Source organism: Panthera onca, chromosome A2 (genome assembly GCF_046562875.1).
Source record: "Panthera onca isolate mPanOnc1 chromosome A2, mPanOnc1 haplotype 2, whole genome shotgun sequence".
Lineage (NCBI taxonomy): Eukaryota > Metazoa > Chordata > Mammalia > Carnivora > Felidae > Panthera > Panthera onca.
In genome coordinates, this window is record NC_138340.1 from 126,737,606 (window position 1) to 126,760,628 (window position 23,023).

The 23,023-nt window shown below is 39.2% G+C and overlaps 1 protein-coding gene across 3 annotated transcripts in view; it reads right to left on the minus strand.

Moving 5' to 3' along the window:
- The window catches only part of AOAH (acyloxyacyl hydrolase), a 167,599-nt gene that overhangs the window by 133,362 nt on the left and 11,214 nt on the right, over positions 1–23,023 (minus strand). For all 3 annotated transcript variants that reach the window (XM_060632886.3, XM_060632887.3, XM_060632884.3), the window contains exons 3-4: positions 9,464–9,559; positions 240–306 (exon numbers count right to left, since the gene is read on the minus strand). In XM_060632886.3, coding sequence (XP_060488869.1) covers positions 240–306; positions 9,464–9,559 — 163 coding nt within the window. The remainder of the gene's footprint in view (positions 1–239; positions 307–9,463; positions 9,560–23,023) is intronic.

Here is a 23,023-nt window from a genome sequence, read left to right on the forward strand (position 1 = left end):
AAGGCTCTTGAGGAGAAATAAAATCAGATTCCATACTGTAATTCAAGGGGAGCCTTTGCCTCGAATGATAGTAGACCTGAGTCAGGTCTGAATGTTCCACTATTAACAAGAACAGGAACACAGCTCAAGTCCTTGTTCAGTGAGTACATCCTGCTGGCAGAGGAGTCAGCTGCCTCTCAGCTTTCCTGTTTCACCCATGTCCCAGCAACTGAGTAAGGTCAATGTGCCGGCATACTCACAGTTTTATGATGTCTGGTCCAAACATTTCTATCACTAAATAGCAGGTTGTCTTCAAGAACAGCTTTTCTAAAAAAAAAAAAAAAATAAAGAAGGGGAAATAGATTATTTTCATAATCATCTTTACTAAGGATTGATGATAGATGATTAATTTATCATTGATTCCAGTGATTAATTATAAGGGTTTGAGGGAAATGTTACAGTTAATGTATTCATTATTTCAGGTTTATGTGAATGCTACTTTGTTTACAGTACATGACAAAGATTACCAGTTTATTACAGTTAAATTTGGGGGTTTTATTTTCTTTTGTACGGCAAGGAATGTCTGAATGTTGGTGAAGATCTCCTTTGTTGAAATAAAAGAAACAGGATTCACGTTAAAGTAAATAATTTAAAATATAGCTTTGCTAAAAATACTCTTTTCTGGTGTTCATTTGGAAAAAAAGATTTCACTTTGCCTATTTAGTTTTTGCTGTTAGTATTCCAGAGATAAAAAGAGATGGTCAAAATGTCCCTGCACTGCCATCTTCACCAGAGATCACACACACACACACACACACACACACACACACACACACACACTAACAAAGCAATCTCCTTCCTCTCCATTGTGAGAGTACAGGGATGCTTTGTGAATTGATCAGTTTGCACAATGAAGCCTGTTTATTCTCTGGTCCTGTTTTTCCAGTTTGTAAGTCCACTGTGGAGCCTTGGGAATTAGGACCTTAGCACAATTAGGACACATGGGCTGTTCTGGGAAGAGATGGGAGTCTGTCTCTGATGAGAATTTATCTCGTCATGCTCATCTCAAACTGCACTACCCACACCTTGCTTGGAGGGTAGGGTAGTAAAAGAATAGGATAAGTATGGGAAACACTGTCTGGTACTTCATTTTTACTCACTAGTAAATAATGTAAATATTATTGTTACATTACAATAGATCTATTCATAGGACCTTTTTTCCTACAATAAAGCAATGACTTCAAACACGTTGCGTTTGAAGTAGGAACTTAAAATTATATCCCCACATTGACTTTACAGAAGTGAAAAGAACCATGGGGGAATACTATGACATTGCATGACCGCACCTTAGTTAACTAGATGAGATGGACAAATTCCTAGAAAGACAAACTGCCAAAATTGACTCAAAAATAGACAATCTGGATAGATCTATAACAAGTGATTGAATTAGTAATATAAAGCTTCCCACAAAGAAAAGCCCACAACCAGATGGCTTCACTGGTGAATTGTACCAAACACCTGAAGAAAGCATCTGAATAGGTTTTCTCCAAAGAAGATATATGGATGGCCAAAAAGCACATGAAAAGATGCTCAACATCTTTATTAAGGAAATGCAAATCAAAAACAAAATGAGATACCACATCATACCCACTATGATATACTATAATAAAAATGACAAATAATAGGGGCACGTAGGTGGCTCAGTTGGTTGAACGTCTGACTTTGGCCCAAGTCATGATCTCACATCACGAATTTGAGCCTCACTTTGGGCTCACTGCTGCCAGGGCAGAGCCTGCTTCGGATCCTCTGTCCTTTTTCTCTCCACCCTTTCCCCACTCATGCTCTGTCTCTCAAAAAAAATTTTTTTTTAATGACAAATAATAGCAAGTATTGATTTGGAGAAATTAGAATCTTCATACACTGCTGGTGGGAACATGAAATGGTGCAGCCACCTTGGTAAATGGTCTGACATTTCCTCAAATGGTTCAACATGGGGTTACCACATGATACAAATCCACTCTTAGGTATATACCCCAAAGAATAAAAAATATATATAAACACAAAAACTTGTGCATAAATGTTCACAGTGGCATTATTTAAAATAGCTAAGAAGTGGAAACAATTCAACCCAGATGTCCATTAACAAATGAATGAACAAAATGGGCTACATCCATACAATAGAATATTCAGCTGTGAAGAGTAATGCAGGTCTGCTACATGCCACACATGGGTGGACATTAAAAACATTATGCTAAATGAGAGAAACATAATTCCATTGATATGAAATGTCCAGAAGAGGCAAATGCATAGGGACAGAAAATAGGTTAGTGGTTGTTTAGGGCTGGGGAGGATGGATAAGGACAACTTAGAGGTGTGAGGGTCCTTTCTAGTGTGCTGAAAGTGTTCTAAAATTCACTGTGGTGATAAATGCACATCTCTGGGAATATACTAAAAGTCATTGAATTATACATTTTAAATGGATGAACTGCAGAAGGCGAGAGAGAGAGAGAGAGAGACTCTTAAGTTGGCTTCACACCATGGGCAGAACCCAACCCAGGCTCGATCTCACAACATGAGATTGTGATCTGATCCAAAATCAAATGTCAGATGCTTAACCAAATGAGCCACCCAGGTGCCCCCTCAATAAAAAGGTTCTAAAATAAAAACCTCTCTTTCCTCTGGGTGCTCCTTTACAGGGGCAGTGCAATGGAGAGTATCAAGAATCTATGATGTCATAGGATTCAGAGACCTGATTTCAGCATCCATGGACCTGCTTCTGACCTTTGATTGCTTACCCCTTCTGGGTTTCCATTTCCTCATCTGAAAAATGTGGGAATGGAATTCAGTCTCCTTCACTAGACCATCTAGGGAGTTTGGAGAATTATGTAACAGATATTGAAAATTACATGAATTGGCAAAGCACTCTGGAAGCCAGTTTCAAGTATGGCCAATGTAGAACTAGTTGAACCAAAAGCTGGGCAATATTTACTCTTGCAGTACTGCTTGAAAGCCAGAGGAAATTCATCTTCTTTCTGGTACAATAAGAGATGTTGGGGTGTGTGTGTATTTTCTTAGAACCTTGTTTTGTTCAAGTTGAAATGAGTGGCTGCAAGTTTTCCTCGCTCTCTGAGTAGGACTATCTGAATGATCAATTTCTCAGATTCAGTGATCATTTCTCAGATGGCTTCTGCAATGGTTAAGAGGGAGAGGCTCCTGGAGCAATGGAAGAAGAGATGGCCCCTTGAGAGCTAAATTATAGATCAGCACGGAAAGGTACAGAGTGGAGATGTGCCAAGCCTCCAGAGCAAGCCAGATAGGGCCCAGTCAGCATGATCAGATGCCACCTCACCGTTACTGATACAACCACAGAAAAGATTGGTACTAACATATTGCTAGTCACCTATCTGATATGAAATTGTATACAGTTAAACCATCTGTGACCAGCAAGGTACAGAGCATTGAGTTTCTACAGTGTCAAACAGACTTGGAACAGCATAGGAGGGGGAAAAAAGTGGCCATTGTCAAGGGCAAAGGAGGGTGAAAAAGGAGCAAGTGAGCAGTTGTCACACATTAGATGTACACGTGTGTGTAAATGAAGCCCAGGACATTCTAGGTTGTAAGTCACCTTCATGTTTTCCATGACGAAGTTTCTCCTAAGACCCTTTGGAGGGAGTGTTTATGTTTACTCTCCTTCTACTTTCCTTCTAGAGAGTTATGTTTACTCTCTAACTAGTTCCTACTAGTTTGCTTGTAGACTTTCAGAACCTAAGAAACATGAGGAGAGTTGCCTTCCTTGTTTTAAATCTACATGTGTTTTTAACTATCATTTTCCACAAAGATAAGATTTTTGCATAGGCGACCCTTTCTTGGGAAGGGTCACTTCTAGTGAAGTTCTAACCAGGCTCTCAGGGCATATGAGTCTGCTAACCCCTAGTGAGAATGATTCCATTAGTCATTTTTCCATTAACAATTCTGATATTCTTCCAAGGTGTTTACTAATGAGAGCCAGAGGCAAAAGCAGCAGGTGAAACTGAAGGTCGGTAATGCTTCGCACAATTCAAAAAAATCATCTTCCCAGGCAAAGGCCAGCCTGATTTACTGAGTGATTATTCTCAAGAATGTCGCTTACATGCTTTCAGACCGCTAAGGTTATGTCTTCTGAACTAGTTCTGCTTTGGAGGTAAAAGCAATACTATTTAAAAATAATAACTGTGTGTTGAAGTGTGTAATTTCACTTCCTCTGTCCCCCACTCTCCTGGCACACCAGGCAGAAAGCAATACTGGACGCAAATAGGCACTATGGCTCAGGCCCATTTCGTTTTCAAGAAGGAGAAATCCTGAGCTAGGAGGCACACTATCTTTGTCACCCTCTACAGTTTGCGTGACCATCCTACACACAAATGTACAAAATACATTTATAAAATGGAAACAGTAATGCCTGCCATGCCTTTATGCATGTCAGGTGAAAGAGCTTTTAAGCTGAACTGAATATATTATTTCTATCCACAGGTAAAATATTAATTAATAACATGAAAACAACTGCAAGCGGCATTCTTAATCCTTTGAAATTCCTCCAGTTGAAAGGAAACCCACCACTGGAAACTGAAATACCAAGTTCGCTTCTCTTGGGAAGGCGTCAACTTTTATTTTACCAGAATCTGACTTTCAACCTCTTATTCACCTTAGCAGACTCTGAAGTTTCCTGTGATGAGTCAGAGGGAGCCAAGATGGTACCTTGCATACCAGCGATCTTGGTCCATGTTGTTTTTCGTTTTGCTAGTATATTAGGTGAAGATAATCTAGGAAGAAGGATTTTTGCTGAGCCTTTCATTTTTGAGCAACATAACTTTGCCTAAATGAAGAACAAAACTGGGTGTCTCCACGAACCCCAAAACACAGTTAGGCAAGGATAAACCACTCACATCCGCAAGACATGTGGGTTATCAACATCTGGGTGGCAAAAAGTAAAGGGAAGCAATAGAATACCAGATAAACCTGAGAATGGGGGCGTCTCCAAATAGTACATAGATATTGCCTAGAAAGTATGTGGGCCAATTAAAGAAGGGAAGCTGAGACTGGGTGGGGTTTTGGCCACTGTGATGACAGATGACTACAAGGGTCTTAGGGGTAGAAGGACTAAGGGGCTGGCATGGCCAGGCATCTATGATTTCTAGAAACTGACCTACCAGAGATTCCTTTTAGGATGGCATCCATGCTGAGGAGAAATTGCTGGGTTTGGAAACAAAACTGAGCTGGAGAGAAGCAAAGGAAAGAAAATCCAGACAAAAGTGGGCAAGGGAATAGCCAGAAACACCAAAAGTATGCTCCCGTGTGTGTGTGTGTGTGTGTGTGTGTGTGTGTGTAACACTACATAAGAACAACAGAAAAAAGTTCTGTGCATTTAGAAACGTACCCTGAACCACTTCTCTTTTTAAGAGTTTTAGAAAACTAATTTCATATAAAAATGAGCAACAGAAATGTATCTAGGTCAACTCCCATACAAAGTTATTATAAGAAAAAAAAAGAATAAGGAACAGAATCCCATCCCTATAGAGAGCAAAAGCATGCCAGAAAGTCAAGTCCAAAAAAGGATTAAAACATAACATAGTATTTCAAAATGAGCTAAGAAGCATTAATAAAATGCTTTAAGTCATGAAAGAACAACAGAAATCAAAATTAGAAAACTCAGACATGGACTAAAAGAACACAGGGAAGAATACAAGATTATAAGAGGAATGAAATCTAAACCAGAATGAACACAAGAAGTGAATACAACAGCTAATGTCTTAAGAAAAACTTTCAAGATAAAAAATAAATGAAAGGATAGTAGTATTCAAGCAATAGGCAACATATCAAGGTTAGGCAAAGAAGATTCAAAATATGGATACTAGAAATCCCTGAAAAAGAAAACCAAATCAAGGAAACTGAACAAGTAAACAACTTTTCTGAAATTATTTAAAAAATGTATTTGAGAGCACACTGCATGCCTGAGAACATCAATATACCACAACAAACACTGAAGTATATTCTAGTTAGATGACTGAATTTTATAGAAGAAAGGAAAAAAACCTCCTTTGAACTTCTAGGCAAAAACAGCAAGTGACTTATAAGAAAAAGGAAACTAGATTATCAGTAGGCTCTTTAAAGACACATTTAAGATACTTAGAGAAAGAAATTATATGGCAAGGATTTATGTATCCAGAAAAACAACTGACTTTCAAGTGTAAAGGGCACAGGCAGCTTGTTATTAAGATGCAAGAATTCAGGGAATAGTGTTCCCGTGAGCCTTTCCTGAGGAATGAGCTGTAGACAAGTTGACTAGAGAGGCATCCGCATAAGGGCTGGTAGTGAATGTCAATCAAATAGTTGCTGATGGGACTGAGACCAAATGGGGGTGAGAAGGGCATGGATATGGTATGGAATAGCCGTATGCTCAGGTCATAGAGAACAATGATTTCAAAGGGTGGAAAAATGGGAACAGTATACTTAAAGGGCAGTTTTGGTTGCCTTCAGTGATTATAAAGTATATTAATGGTAGCAGTACGAGGATTGATATTGATATTCTGAGACTGTTATATGTCTAATGAGGGATAGGTAAAAGAGTAATTATAGGGTATTTTGTCCCTTTGTCCTTGAGAACTAGGACTTTGGCTGTGGAAAGAAAGATATGGATATGACACAGGAGAGATTAAGAAGAAAATCCTGCTAAAAAAAATCCTATAGTCCTGAATTTGAAGTGTCAGTATGACCTCATGAGACATGAGACATGAGATATATATCTATATCTATCTATTCTGTATCTATGTATCTATCTATCTATATATCTCTCTATATATCTATATCTATATATACATATCTCATTATATTGTTATAATGATAGTTTTTAAAGAAAACTAATTGACTACTATGGGACAATAATAGAAAGGCAGCGAATCATTTGAAAACTGTCAAGTGAAGCAAAGGAATCAGGCATTTATCCTGCCTTTCCTACTATGAACAATACCATTATGGACTGTGGGGAAAACGTCTCTAAAATATGATGGGAACACGTGGGTGGCTCAGTCGGTTAAGTGTTCAACCCTGGATTTTGGTTCAGGTCATTATCTGATGGTTAGAGAGTTTGAGCCCTGCATTGGGTTTTGCACTGACAGTGTGGAACCTGCTTAGGATTCTCTCTCTCTTCCTCTCTCTGCCTTTCCTCTGCGCGCGCTCTCTCTCTCTCTCTCTCTCTCTCAAAATAAATAAATAAACTTTAAAAATCCTTTAAAATATGATGACGACGAGGCAAAGTGTCTCTAATGTACTTCCGCCACTAAAGATAATATAAATGATATATTAGAATAGCACAATTTTGCAACCCCCAGTGAACTAAGAGATCTGGTTAGTGACCATCGACAGCTGCTAATGTCACAAAAAGAGAAAGCCACTTATAATGGCCTCCTGACTAAAGAAAATATCACCACTTATAGTCTTGCCAAAGAAGTCAAACTGGAGTCTGATCAAGCCTCTGGATCTAGCTGCAATTTTCAGGAAATAAAGAACACAGAGCAATATATTCAATCATACCACAGGGAAGCAATCAACAAAACCCAGCCTGTGGGAAACTCTACAAGGCAAATCCCACAATTAAATTAAATTAAATGGAAAAGGAAGGGATGGAAAGAAAACTTATAGATTAAAACAGATTTAAGAGACATATCAAAAAATATTTTTTGAGAGTCTCATGTGCTACCAGCTGAGCTAGCCGGGCAGTCAAAAAATATTTTTTTAAATGTTTATTTATTTATTTCTGAGAGAGAGTAAGAGCAGGATCAGGGGAGGGACAGAGAGAGAGAGAGAGAGAGAGAGAGAGACCTAAAGAGAATCCAAAGCAGTCTCCATGCTGTCAGCAAAAAGCCTGATGCTGGACTCAATTCCAAGAACTGTGAGATCATGACCTGAGCAGAAACAGCCAACTGAGCCACCCAGGCATCCCAGGCCTTGACATATCAAAATTTTAAGACTAGGCAAGACTAGGGTATAGCAAATGCTCACCTGGAAGATAAAACTATAAAGCAATGCCAAAAAAAAAATGAGTACAGTAAAATTCAAGATGTTGTTCCTTTAGGCAAAAGAATGGATTTATGATGGAATGGGGCTTCTAGAGTAGCTACCTATCTGTTTCTTCTTGACCTGGGCTATGTTTACAAGGGTATTCACATTTTAATAACTAATAAAGTTACACATCTATTTCATGTGGTTTCCTAGGTTTGATTTGTTTCCTCCAAAAAGGTTAAAAGATTACCCACTGAACAATACCATACATTGTTTATGGATTCATACAAGTGAATATGAAAGTATTAAATTTGACAAGAACAATACCCATAAAGCTCATGTGAGTGGTTCCCTCTGGGGAGATGGAAGGAGAATGGAACTGGGGGTGAGAGGAAGCCAAAGGCTGCTTCAAGTCTATCTGCCACGTTCTAATTCCGCAAAAGAAAGATGATGTAAATAAGTCAAAATCTTAGCAATGATCAATCTGGGACGTTGTAAACACTCGTGTTTGTGTATTATTCTCTCTTAGACTTTAGATTGAATTCCAAGAAATTTAGCTTGTGAATGCATAGTGTGACTGAATGCAGTAAATTCTCTGAAAATGCTTTGGTGCTACTGGAACAGCATGCTATGGAAACCAGACACAACCACCATTAGTCTGGCTTCCTTACTTTGAAAAAAATCGTCCTTGATGAATTTGTTCCTTAACATTCAAGGAATGACAATTTGACTCTCAAAGAAGTTTACTCATTGTGGCTGTTCACCTAATAGTATTCTATAAGGGAAATAGAATCAATATTTTTTCAACTTTGTGGAGATGGAGAGAGAAATATACTATTTGTTTAAATCATCAATCCATTCCTTTTTTTTTTTTTTTGAGTATGGGTCAGATGATTTTATTGAGATCCAATTCAAATCCGTGGAAAGTTCCCAGATTATTTTCCCATTTGGGTTTTTTAAAGATCAGTTGTTCTCTCAGCCTAAATAGAGCTCTGTGTGGGTAAGGCTGTACATGTATCTGGGAATGTACATGTGGTTAAATTAACATAAATCATGGAAAATTATCCATTTTTCATTATTTTGACCTTCTTGGTACTTAAGGCAATGAACTCCAGTTAGGCAAATCATTATAAATGTGAGATATGAAGCAACAATTGGCCATTCTACATTTTATTTCCTAAATGTCCTCAACAATCTCATTCTGCCATGGTGGAAAATGAATGTCAGGGGAAAAAATTGCCTCGAGTGGTGTGTGTGTGTGTGTGTGTGTGTGTGTGTGTGTGTGTGTATTTGTTTTAATTTCTATGAGCCCCATAAGAATATCAACTCACACAAATAACTCAGTCATATTCTCCTCCATAAGTGTGTGTAGGGTATAAACTCGCTCATGATGACTCAAAAGTCAGAAAACAAATCAGACCCACAGCCACATGACCCTTTCTGTGTTTACCAGGAAGGTAGCTGCACAGTCTCTCCATTGAGGTCTCCACCGTGGAGTTGTGAACTTGAGCAAGCTGTTCAATCACGGATACCACCGCCACACAGGCTGCAAGGAGACAGAAGAAAATGTCAGCAGTGTCATGTAGAAAACTGTGCTGGAGGGCCAGGGGAAAGGAAGGGATGCGCGTGTGTCCTTGGGAACACCAACCTTTCCAAAACACAGAACTTTTGTTTGCCAAGCCTTTTAACATCTGCTGTGTGCATAAAGGCACCATGAGTTGTAGTGAAATGTAAAGTGTGCTAAGAAGATTGTATGTTTGAGGGTCAGAAAGACTGGTTGTCAGTTCAGTTTTGCCACTTGTAAGCTAAAGGACTTTGTGGAGGTAACTGAATCTTTGTTTATGTTCATTGCTTTTCAATCGCATAGAAGACAGACATGGCATTTAAAGGAGACAGTGTGGAAATAAGTCAGCACAGAGCAGAAGCTCAATAGACACTGGTTTCTTTCCTCCCCCCTTTTCTTCCTTTCTGCAGCAGCTGGTTTCATTGGGATTAGGATCATCCCCACCCCATACATTCTCAGCTGTGACTTAGGGTCAGGTTTTTAATTTTAGAAAAGTGGTGGAAATTGCTCAGCCTTTAGAGTCAGAAGACCTGGAATTGAGTCCTGCTCTTGAATCTTGGACTCACCATCCAGGCTTTCTAAGACTTGGTCTCCTCACTGCAAAGTAGGTAATAAGTTTCCTATAAGAGGCTGTAATGATTCAGTGAGATAACAGTGCAATTGAACATGCCTTTGAAATCATAACACGAGTGTAAAGTATCATTTCACCTCCCAGCTAGAAAGCGCTCTGCTTGAAAGCATATGCCAATATACTAAGTGTCTAAAAGGAACCTCAGATTAAATTAGAAATATATTACTTCACCAACCTTGGTATATATATGTGAAGGCCCAGAAATGCCAGGCTGACACCCCTTAGAAGTTTCTATCACCAGCCTTGATCTCCTGAATGCCTGGGAAAGCCCAAACTTCCTTTTTCCAAAGAGAGGGGACTCTTTCTTCTACACACAAAGGGTTGGTTGGTCAAAGATCAGTAAGTCTGTGAGAGGAAATTGTTAGGCCTCAGAGAGACAAGAGTGGCATTTATTAGCAGTGGTTGGTTTCCAAGGAGGAAAAAGAAGGCTTATATCCCAAATGAAGAAGTTCCAGGGTGCCTGGCCCAGTAGTAAACTCGCCATTAACCATCTGCTCAAGGTGCTGGGAACCCAAATTCACATGCAGTGTCATTAAAGCCAGATTTCTACCAGGACTCCTTGAGGGAAGGTGGCTGGTAACAGATGTGATAGTACAATCGAGCATTTCTAGACAGAAAGAAATAAAATCTTCTGTAAAATGCAGGATTGTCAATGAGCGAGAGACTTTCCCCTTTCTAGACACTGCAACAGCTGATGAGGATTTTGGCCTCGATTGCTCTGTATCCTCAGATAAAGCCAGACAGGCTCACCTAATCTGAGCGTGATCTTGAAAACCACAATCTCACTGCTCTGAGAGCACCTGCGCATTTATCAACACCAACTATCAAGGTTGATTAGATGTGCTTTTAAGTAATCCATGCATTGAGGGTTCTATTACATGCAATGAATTTAGTAGCTGATACTTATTAGCACTTTATGATCTAAAAAGCATTTTCATGTGTATTTTGTTTTATTTTAAAAATAACATTTCAAAATATAATGCAATGCAATCTCATTTTAGAAAACAAAAAAAACCGAATATTGTAAATAAAATAAACATCATTTAACTCACCCAGAGATAAACCAATTTCACTTTTACTTTAAATATACAAAATATACTTAACATATGCGAATATTTTCAACATTTATAATACTTTTACCCCCTAATTTATGCCTCTGCCAATCACCTCTTAAGTAACGGGAGCTAAAAAAATTTTAATAACTGCAATTGAAAGACAATGATAAATAATGAGATTGCAGTGTGGTAAGAGGATGCAGTGTGGTATAGTTGAAAAGGGAGAGGCTTTGAATTAAAAAATAAACTTGGGTTCAAATACTGGATGGATGAGTTACAAACAGTGTAACTTGAACAAGTTACCTCTCCACTGGAACTTCATTTTTACGAGTTTAGATTTGGACCAGAAGTTCCTTGAAGGTGGGAGAAGGGTCTTACTCTCTCTAACTTTGAATGCCTGATGCAGGGTGTGGTTTGGAGTCAGGGGACAGAGATGTGTGCTGACTTGAAGCAAGCTGACTGGAGAACCGGCAGAGTGACATTTCAGTTGTCGGTTGCTGGGGGTCTCTGTAGGAAAAGGTTAATGAGTGCACCTGAAGTTGTGTTCAGACTCAGTCATCTCCCCAACAACGTCGCTTACTCTCATTCCATCTTGTTGCAGGGCATGACTGCACTTCTCATTCTGGTGTGAAACAACCAGTGCCAACTCTTGAGTCAGACAGTGGATCTGATAGCAAATAGTCACGACTTGCAGCTGGGGATCACAGAAGGCGGTGGACATGGGGTTGAAATCTTGCATAACAATCACTTTGTGTGGCATCTCATCAATGAGCTGCTTCACCCAGCATGGACTTGAAACGAGGTATGCATTTGTTTTAATCCAAGGCTTGCAAGGATCAATGCAAAGAGAATTGTGCCACTCGAAACCTCAACCTGCTTCTTTGTACTTATAGATACGGGTTTTTCTTTTACTCAGAGGAATCCCATCAAGGGCTCTTATGACTTTGGTGGCTCCTTAGCACTCCTTGCTAAAATTGGAAATCATTAGATAAAAGGAGCCAAAAAAAAAAAAAAAGTCAGCTGTCTCTGATGGGATGGACCTTGACATCACCTCTGCTCTGCCCAGTGAAGAGTTATGATCAAAAGGGCTCTGAAGAAAACTGGGTAATGGGGTTTGAAATATGTAAACGCCCAGGTTGGACTCAGCTTTGATTTGAATCATGCTCCCTTAGACATCCTCACCCATATCCAGGGGCCTCAACTCCCCTTCCAGCTGGATTGTTAATTTAGGGTCTGCGGCGCAGTGTGTTCTGAATCCTTTAGTTGGCAAGAGTGGAGAAATTGACTTGGCTATAGTTTCTAATAAGAGGTTCCACTGTCTTGACAGGCTAAAGAATGTTTTCCCTTAGACACATGGGCAGAGTAATTCTTCGCATTACAGACCATTCTCTGGCTGCTGATAAAAGGCCTGGCTCTGCTAAAGTGAGTTTGTCCAAGCTACTGTTCATTTACAAAGAGTGAGAGCGGTACACTTTGCTCAATGGTCACCATTCGAAACCTCACATATGGAAAATCTCTTCTCACGTGGCTTCTGAAATAGTGTAATAGAAACAGACACTCCTGATATTGTAGGAAAAGAAGTGAATGGGCCCCAATAAAAACATCTGCCACAAGGATCTGCTCCTGGACACATTCCTCTGGTAGTTTGCAGACTATACCCAGAATCCTTTTGAAATGAAACAGGACTCTTGCAACTCTAATTATAATCATAACCATGCTGGCTGGAAATGCAGCCAACTGCAGAGAGACGGCTACAAGATTTCCCATTTGTGTAAAGCCCACACTTCATCGAAAAGCCCAGAAAGCACTAGGCAGTTGTCAGAGACAGGGTCAGCATGACTATCCTTCCTTTTTGACCCTAAGTGGACACATAAATAATTCATCACATGGCTAGAGTGTGCCCTGCAGTTTTCAAAGTGTTTTGCATACATTATCATCTCATTCAAACTTCACAACAACTCATAGATGTAGGAATCATTGCTCTCATTTTACAGACCAGCAGACAGAGGCTCAGAGAGGTTAGCTATCTTGCCAAGGATGTGGCTAGTTAACAGGAGAGCTGGGACTGGAACACAGTATGTACTGAGTTCCTTCTAGATGGAGGCACTGTGCTGGGCTGTGAGTAGGTGCTGAAAAAAAACTGATACGGTTCCTGCCCTCTTAGAGATTATGCTGTAATGGAGAAGAGTGATGGTAAACAAACAAACACATAATTATAAATAATTTTAGGAGCCATGAAGAAAAGGAACAGGGTGAAATAGCAGAGGGTAATGAAGATGGGGTGGTATAAACCTTCTTAGCTAGAGCCAATAAAGAGGGCTTATCTGGAGAACGCACACAAAAAATGGCTAATATAATGGAAAGGATCATAAGGAGCTGGGGGCAAGCTTGGTAAGAGGTGGGGGGGAGCTGATGCCACTTCATGGCCTAAAGCTAGGAAAACCTGGCACCAGAACCCAATGGTGAAAGATGAAGTGCAGGGAAAGGAAGATGTCAGTTTTATGGGCTTTGTAGACTGCAAAAGAGCCAGGGATTTTTCCAGAGAGCAATGGGGAACCATGGCTGGGTTTTGTGGAAAGAGCTGCTGCTATTTGATCTATGTCTTAAATTATCATGTTGGCTGTCACAGGGAGGAAGGTACTTAGGGGGCAAAGGTGGGAGCAGAGAGATGAAGTAGAAGGCTATTTTGGTACCGGAGAGAGATGGTGGTGGATTGGAGAGTAACAAGTGGCAGGGGGGACAGAGAAAAATAGACAGATGTGGGATCTATTGTGGAGGTTAACCCAATACAATTTATTAATGAATTGGCATGTGAAGGAAAGAAGTATGAGGACAAGTGAGAATCAAAAATGATTCATTTATTTGTGGTTTGGGCTCCAGGGAAGGGTCGAGCACAGGTTTTGGGACCATACCACACCTGGGTTTGGGTTCCTGAGTCCCTATGCACCCGGGTGACTTTGTATGTCCCACCTCCCACCACAATAGCGCTCCGCAAGCAGCTAAACTCTGTTTTCCTCATATTTCCCTGCTTGTGTGGGAGCAGAAGATATGGCTTTACATGTTTACACTCTCCTAGGCCTTTCTCATGTTGGTGAAAAGAAAAGGAAATAAGGTATGAAAATAGTCACTTAAAATTACCTTCCTACCAGTTTTGTTTCCCTACGATAGTAGTTACTAACTAGTACACAACCCAGATATGAATATTACACCTTCACCCTTTTCTTTTCCTCGTCTCATGAGTCCGGACATGGATAGGGAGAGGTTGGTAAGAAGAAAAGAGAGTGGAAGGGAGGAATGAAGGGAAAAACTATGTTATAGTAGAGACTAGAAGAATTTGGGGATCAGACAGACCTGGGCCTGCTTCTCTGACTTATGAGCTGAGGTATCCGGCAGGATGATTAACCTCTCTGGACCCAGATTTTGTCACCTACCAAATGGAATAATAATGCTCACTATTAAACATGGCCATCTATTCCAGTCTTCTGAATCTGGCCTTGTAACTCGTCTTATCAATAGACCATGGAGGAAATGACAGCATGTCAGATCTGAACTCAGGCCTCAAGAGGCCTTGCAGCTTCCATTTTTGCCCTCTTAGAACGTTATAGCTGTGAGCTTGAACCAGCCTGCTGGAGAGGCCACACAAAGGAAAATCAAGGTGCCCCAACCAACAGCCTGCCAACATTTGTGAATGAGGCCATTCTAAATCATCCAGCCGCTGTCATTCTGCCATCTACCAAGTGAGTGCAGCAGCAGGAGTGAGCCCAGGGGATCTCCAGTGGGAGGATCACCCAACTGTGTCCAGCCCAAAATTGCCAGCCCATAGAATTATGAGCTAATAAATGATTGCTGTATAAGTGTGGAGTAGTTTGTAACTCGCCACAGGTTGTCTGCCATACCTGGCAAAAGCATTGTGGGAATTAAGTGATACAACCCACAAATGCATATGCTATCTAGCAGTGTAGGCATTTAACAAATATCTACTGTCAGTTTCTACTCCAGCTGCTGAGACCATTCGGCCAAGACATATTCTCTGTGATTCTTTTTAAAATAAAAACTCAGAAACTTATCTTTGAAAAACATATTGCTGTACCAACAGTGTTTTTACTTTTCTATAGCTGAATTTGCTTTTATTGCCTGTAGGTAGTATTTTCACTACATTTGGGCAGATTAGGGTCTGTGGCTTAACCCCACCATCACCTAGAACATTGTCTTTATGAGAAAATGTGCAGTGAGTTCCAAACTGCCAAATTTCCCAAGAACACTGGCAATGATAGAGGCACTGTATTGGGCAATTTCCTAGTGAGAACAGAGGCTGGGGGTATTCAAGGGTGAGGAGTATTGGTGAGAGGAAATAAGCAGACTGTGTTGAGAGATCCAGGATGGTTGGCTTGACTAATTTAGAAATATATAAAAAGCTAATAATAAAGAGATGAGAGTAAAGACAGGAACCATTCCATCCTGTTTTTAATTCAACACATGTTTATTAGCACCTACTATATGCTCAGAAGTTTGAGGATACAAATATGAATAAAAGAAATCACAGACCAGGAGGAAAGCCTGATGATGAGAAAAACAGTCTAGTTATGGCAACCTGTGAGTGCTATGGTAGAGGGACCTGTTAGTGTTTTGGAAGCAGAGAGGAAGAAGAAACTAACTCTAGGAGGGGCCAAGATTGCAGAACAGCATGGAAGGTTTTTTGTGTGTCTCTCATCCTTGAAATACAGCCAGATCAACACTAGACTATCCTGAACATGTACAAAACTGACTTGAGGATTAACACAACAATCTGCACAACCTAAACCAGAGAACTCAGCAGGTATGAGGTGTGGGGAGGTGAACTGGGGGAAAGAGAAGCCACTAAGGGCAGGGAGCTGTTTTTTGTGCAGAGAGAGGACAGAAACAGGGATGGGGGCAGGGGGTAGAGTAGGAAAGCAGCTGGAGAGAAAAGAAAGAGTATGCAAGGGACTGAACAAAAAAAGGGGAAAGGAGAAAGGAGAGGGTTTAAATTCCATTAAGACTCTATAAACAGGGGGAGTACAGAATCTGAAACTCCACAGCTCGATACCTGGTGGTGCTCTGTTGGGAAGGGCAAATCCCCAGGAGCAGAGAGCGAAGTCCGAGGGGGTCTCAGTGGACCCTGGAGAACAAACACATTTGCTGGTGCTGGAACAAGGTCATTAAGGGTGAAGCCTGGTGCCAGATGTGTGTCATGATTTTCCATAACCCCTGAAATGCTGCTGCTACACAATCACGTGAACTTTTTCTGGGGCAGGCTGGCAGTCTGGGGCAGGCTGGGGCCACAGTCTCTGGACATCAGTGGCAGCACAGTCCCGAGAATGTCCCTGGGTGGGACCGGCACTCGGCCATTGCTTGGTGAGACCCTTACCTAGAAGGTCTGAGCAGGTCAAAGCTTCAGTCCTTCAGAAGTGAGGGGTTGGGAAACACAGCCGCATCTGAGATAAAACTCAGGAGGGAGGTGCCACCTGGCAACATGACAGCTTGGTCACAGACAGTGTAAAAGTGGGGAGTAGACAGAAGCTGGAGACAAAGGACAGGTGCACGATTGCTGGTCAGGGAGAGCACAGAGTTCCGATACTAGACACTGGTTAGCTGGGTGATGCCATTTTCACCCCCCCACGCATGCGCATACGCAACTACGCCTGCCACAACAATCTACTCCAGTAAGCTAAGCAGCCCCACTAGTGGAGAGCAGAGCCCTTACACTATGCCCCGCCCAACTGGGCCAACGTCACTCTTCAGGAACACCACAAGTCTCTGCACCTGCTTAGTTTACAGTCTATAAAGTGCTTCATACTTTGACTTCTAGGAGAAACTGATGTAATTTCAATAGTATTACAGTATGTTTGCTGGTCCATCTATTCAAACTTTTTTCTTTTCTTATTCTTGAATACAGAAAGAGAAAATATTTTTATTTTCCATTTTTATTAAAAATAGTTTTAATTTTTTCTACTATATTTTTTACTTTTTTGGTAAATTTTTCAAGTTATATTTTACTTACATCATTTCACTTTATTTCATTGTATTCATTTTTTTCAAACTTTCAAACTTTTTTTTTCTTATCTTTTTGTTTTTTCTCTAATCTATCAAGCTCCTTCCAACAACCAGACCAAAACACACCTAGGATCCAGCAACCTTTATTTGATATTTTTTGTGTTGTTTTTAATTTTTAATTTTAATTTTTTTACCTTATTAATTCCTTTTCTTCCTTCAAAATGATGAAATGAAGGAATTCACCCCAAAAGAAAAAACAGGAAGAAATGACAGCCAGTGACTTAATCAACACAGATACAAGCAAGATGTCTGAACCAGAATTTAGAATCATGATAATAAGAATACCAGCTGGGGTTGAAAACAGATTAGAATCCCTTTCTGCAGAGATAAAGGCTAGTCAGGATGAAATAAAATATGCTATAACTGAGCTGCAATTTCAAATGGATGCCATGGCGGCAAGGATGGTTGAGGCAAGCAGTGATATAGAGGACAAACTTATGGAGAACAATGAAGCAGAAAAAAAGAGGGAGACTAAGGCAAAAGATGACGATTTAAGAATTAGAGAAATGAGTGACTCATTAAAAAGGAACAATATCAGAATCACAGGGGTCCCATAACAGGAAGAGAGAGAAAAAGGGGTAGAAGTGTTATGTGAGCAAATCATAGTGGAAAACTTTCCTAACCTGGGGAAAGACAGAGATGTCAAAATTCAGGAAGCACAGAGGACTCCCATTAGACTCAGCAAAAACCGACCATCGACAAGGCATATCATAGTCAAATTCACAAAATACTCAGGCAAGGAGAGAATCATGAAAGCAGCAAGGGAAAAAAAGTCCTTAACCTACAAGGGAAGACACATCAGGTTTGCAGTAGACCTATCCACAGAAACTTGGCAGGCCAGAAAAGAGTGGCAGGATATATTCAGGGTGCTGAATTGGAAAAATATGCAGCCAAGAATTCTTTATCCAGCAGGCTGTCATTCAAAATAGAAGGAGAGATTAAAAGGTTCCCAAGCAAAAATTAAAGGAGTTCATGACCACTAAACCATCCCTGCAAGAAATTTTAAGGGGGACTCTCTGAGGGGAGAAAAGATGGGGGAATAAAAGATCAAAAGCAACAAGACTAGAAAGGACCAGAGAATACCACCAGAAACTCCCAACTCTACAAGAAACATAATGGCTATAAATTCATACATTTCAGAACTCACTCTAAATGTCAATGAACTAAATGCTCCAATCAAAAGACATAGGGTAACAGAATGAAAAAGAAAACAAGATCCATCTATATGCTGTTTACAAGGGACCCACTTTAGACATAAAGACATATGAAAGCAAGGGGGTGGAGAACCATCTATCATGTCAATGGTCGCCAAAAGAGAGCCAGATTAGCTGTATTTTTTTATATTAGATAATCTAGACTTTAAAATAAAGACTGTAACAAGAGATGAAGAAGGGTATTATATCATAATTAAGGGGTCTATCCACCAAGAAGATCTAACAGTTGTAAATATTTATGCTCTAAATGTGGCGGCACCCAAATATATAAATTAATCACAAACATAAAGAAACTTATTGATAATAATACCATAATAGTAGGGGACTTCAACACCCCACTTACAACAACGGACACATCATCTGAACAGAGAATCAACAAGGAAACAATGGTTTTGAATGACACACTGGACCAGATGGACTTAACAGATGTATTCAGAACATTTCATCCTAAAGCAGCAGAATATACATTCTTCTCCAGTGCACATGGAACTTTCTCTGGAATAGATCACATACTGGGACATAAATAAGCCCTGAACAAGTATAAAAAGATCGAGATCATACCATACGTATTTTCAGACCACAATGCTATGAAACTCGAAATCAACCACAAGAAAAAATTGGGGAAGGTAACAAATACCTGGAGACTAAAGAACATCCTACTAAAGAATGAATGGGCTATCCAAGAAGTTAAAGAGGAAATAAAAAGTACCTAGAAGCCAATGAAAATGATAACACCACAGTCCAAAACCTCTGGCACACAGCAAAGGCGGTCATAGGAGGGAAGTATATAGCAATCAAGGCCTTCCTAAAGAAGGAAGAAAAGTCTCAGATACACAACCTAACCTTACACCTTAAAGAGCTGGAAAAAGAACAGCAAATAAAACCCCAAAACCAGCAGAAGACAGGAAATAATAAAGATTAGAGGAGAAATCAATGCTATCAAAACCAAAACCAAAACAAAACAAAATAAAAACAAAAAACAAAAAACAACAACAACAGGAGAACAGATCAATTAAACTAGAAACTGGTTCTTTGAAAGAATTAACAAAATTGATAAACCCCTAGCCAGTTTGATCAAAAAGAAAAGGAAAGAACCCAAGTAAATAAAATCAAGAATGAAAGAGGAGAGATCACAACCAACACAGCAGAAATACAAGCAATAATTAGAGAATATTATGAGCAATTATACACCAATAAAATGGGCAATCTGGAAGAAATGGACAAATTCCTAGAAACATATACACTACCAAAACTGAAACAGGAAGAAATAGAAAATTTGAACAGACCCATAACCAGTAAGGAAATCAAATTAGTAATCAAAAATCTCCCAAAAAACAAGAGTCCAGGGCCAGATGGATTTCCAGAGGAATTCTACCAAACAATTAAAGAAGAGTTAACACTTATTCTCTTGAAGCTGTTCCAAAAAATAGAAATGGAAGGAAAACTTTCAAACGTTTTCTATGATGCCAGCATTACCTCGATTCCAAAACCAAAGTCCCCATGCAAAAGGAGGACTATAGACCAATTTCCCTGATGAACATGGATGCAAAAATCCAACAATACATTAAAAAAATTATTCACCACGACCAAGTGGGATTTATATCTGGGATACAGGGCTGGCTCAATATCCGCAAAACAATTAATGTGATTTATCACATCAATAAAAGAAAGGACAAGAGCCATATGATCCTCTTAATAGATGCAGAGAAAGCATTTGGCAAAATACAGCATCCTTTCTTAATAAAAACCCTCAAAAAGTAGGGATAGAAGGATCATGCCTCAAGAGCATAAAAGCCATATATGAAAGACCCAATGCTAATATCATCCTCAATGGGGAAAAACTAAGAGCTTCCCCCTAAGGTCAGGAATAAAATAAGGATATTCACTCTCACCACTGTTACTCAACATAGCATTGGAAGGCTTAGCCTCTGCAATCAGACAACACAAAGAAATAAAAGGCATCCAAATCAGCCAGGAGGAGGTCAAACTTTTACTTTTCACAGATGATATGATACTCTATACAGAAAACCCAAAAGATTCCACCAAAAAACTACTAGAACTAATCCATGAATTTAGCAAAGTTGCAGGATATAAAACCAATGCACAGAAATGGTTGCATTCCTATACACCAATATTGAAGCAACAGAAAGAGAGATCAAGGAATGGATCCCATTTACAATTGCACCAAAAATCATAAAATACCTAGGAATAAATCTAACCAAAGAGGTGAAAAATCTATACACTGAAAACTATAGAAAGCTGATGAAAGAAATTGAAGAAGACACAAAAAATGGAAAAATATTCCATGCTCCTGGATAGGAAGAACAAATATTGTTAAAATGCCGATACTACCCAAAGCAATCTACATATTCAATGCAATCTCTATCAAAATAACACTAGCATTCTTCACAGAGCTAGAACAAACAATCCTAAAATTTGTATGGAACCAGAAAAGACCCCGAATAGCCAAAGCAATCTTGAAAAAGACAACAAAAGCAGGAGGCATCACAATCCCAGACTTCAAGCTGTATTACAAAGCTTTAATCAAGACAGTATGGTACTGACACAAAAACAGACACTCAGATCAGTGGAACAGAATAGAAAACCCAGAAATGGACCCACAAACATATGGCCAACTAATCTTTGACAAAGCAGGAAAGAATATCCAGTGGAATAAAGACAGTCTCTTAAGCAAATGGTGCTGGAAAAACTGGACAGCAACATGCAGAAAATGAACCCAGAACCCCTTCTTACACCATACACAAAAATAAACTCAAAATGGATGCAAGACCTAAACATAAGATAGGAAGCCATCAGAATCCTCGGGGAGAAAGCGGGTAAAAACCTCTTTCATCTTGGCCGCAGCAACTTCTTACTCAACACATCTCTAGAGGCGAGGGAAATAAAAGCAAAAATGAACTATTCGGACCTCATCAAAATAAAAAGCTTCTGCACAGCAAAGGAAACAATCAGCAAAGTAAAAGTCAATCAACGGAATGGGAGAGGATATTTGCAAATGACATATCAGATAAAGGGTTAGTATCCAAAATCTATAGAGAACTTATCAAACTCGACACCCAAAAAACAAAAAATCCAGTGAAGAAATGGACAAAAGACATGAATAGACATGTCTCCAAAAATTATATATGTATATATACACACAATGAAGTATTACTCAGTAATCAAAAAGAATGAAATCTTGCCATTTGCAACTACGTGGATGGAACTAGAAAGTATTATGCTAAGCGAAATTAGTCGTAGAAAGACAAATATCATATAACTTCACTCATATGAGGACTTTAAGAAACAAAACAGATGAACATAAGGGAAGGGAAGCAAAAATAATATAAAAACGAGGAGGGGGATAAAACATAAGAGACTCTTAAATATAGAGAACAGAGGGTTGCTGGAGGGGGGATGGGCTAAATGGGGAAGGGGTATTAAGGAATCTACTGAAATCATTGTTGCATCATATGCTAACTAACTTGGATTCAAATAAAAAATAAATAAATTATTGATTAAAAAAGAAACTAACTCTGCCTTGGTAGCCAGTGATAGTTTCCTGCAGGAGTTGAGTGTTAAAAGAATGGAAGGACCTTATTTGACAGAAAAAGGCAAGAAAGGCCTTCAAAAAGAGAGGAATCTCTTTTTTAAAGACTTGGTTGTGAGAAAGAGAAGGGTTGGCCAAGGCTAGAGCTCAGGGTCCATGGGAAAGACAAAGTGAGAGAGGTAGAAAGGGATCCCATTGTGAAGAGCCTTGAAGGGCAGATCATAGAGCATGGGGTCCAAATTCTGTAGAGTCTACAGTGTAAACCAATGGTTTCAAACATTTTACCTTGTACCCCCTAAAGGAAATTTGAGAAACTATGTACCCTTTCCACATTTTAATGGATGTTAATGTAATATTAATGGATATCAATTTAAAAAGATGCAAAGAGTATATAATTCTAGGCAGACTATAAATATTAATGGTAGAAATCATACATTAATCTCTATGTATCCAAAGGAATCTAAATACTGTAGTGATTCATACCTACTCTCATCCACTTAAAAAATATAAGCTCAAGCACTTTTTTCACAATGAGAAATTTATGTTGATAATCCCTCTCCTTGAAATCATATTTCAATAAAAAGTCTACCTCCTTGAATTTTTCTTCCAGTATAGAATTGTATCCCAATGTAATATATTTTTATGGTTGAATGTATTTTATTGATGGCACTGTTATACTTCTTAGCACTAAAAATATGAAAATTTAAATGGAAATTTTAATTTCCTGTGAATATAACTCTAAGTTTTAAAAAATTCTTCTGGATAGTTTTCATTATTAGTAAAATTAACTTTTCTCAGCAATATGTATTATTGTCAATTTAACAATCCCTAAATAATAAAATTAAAATTTTATTGGAATTGCACTTCTTAAAGAGATGATTGCCCTTTTCAATTAGTACTTATGTCTGATGAAGAATATCACTT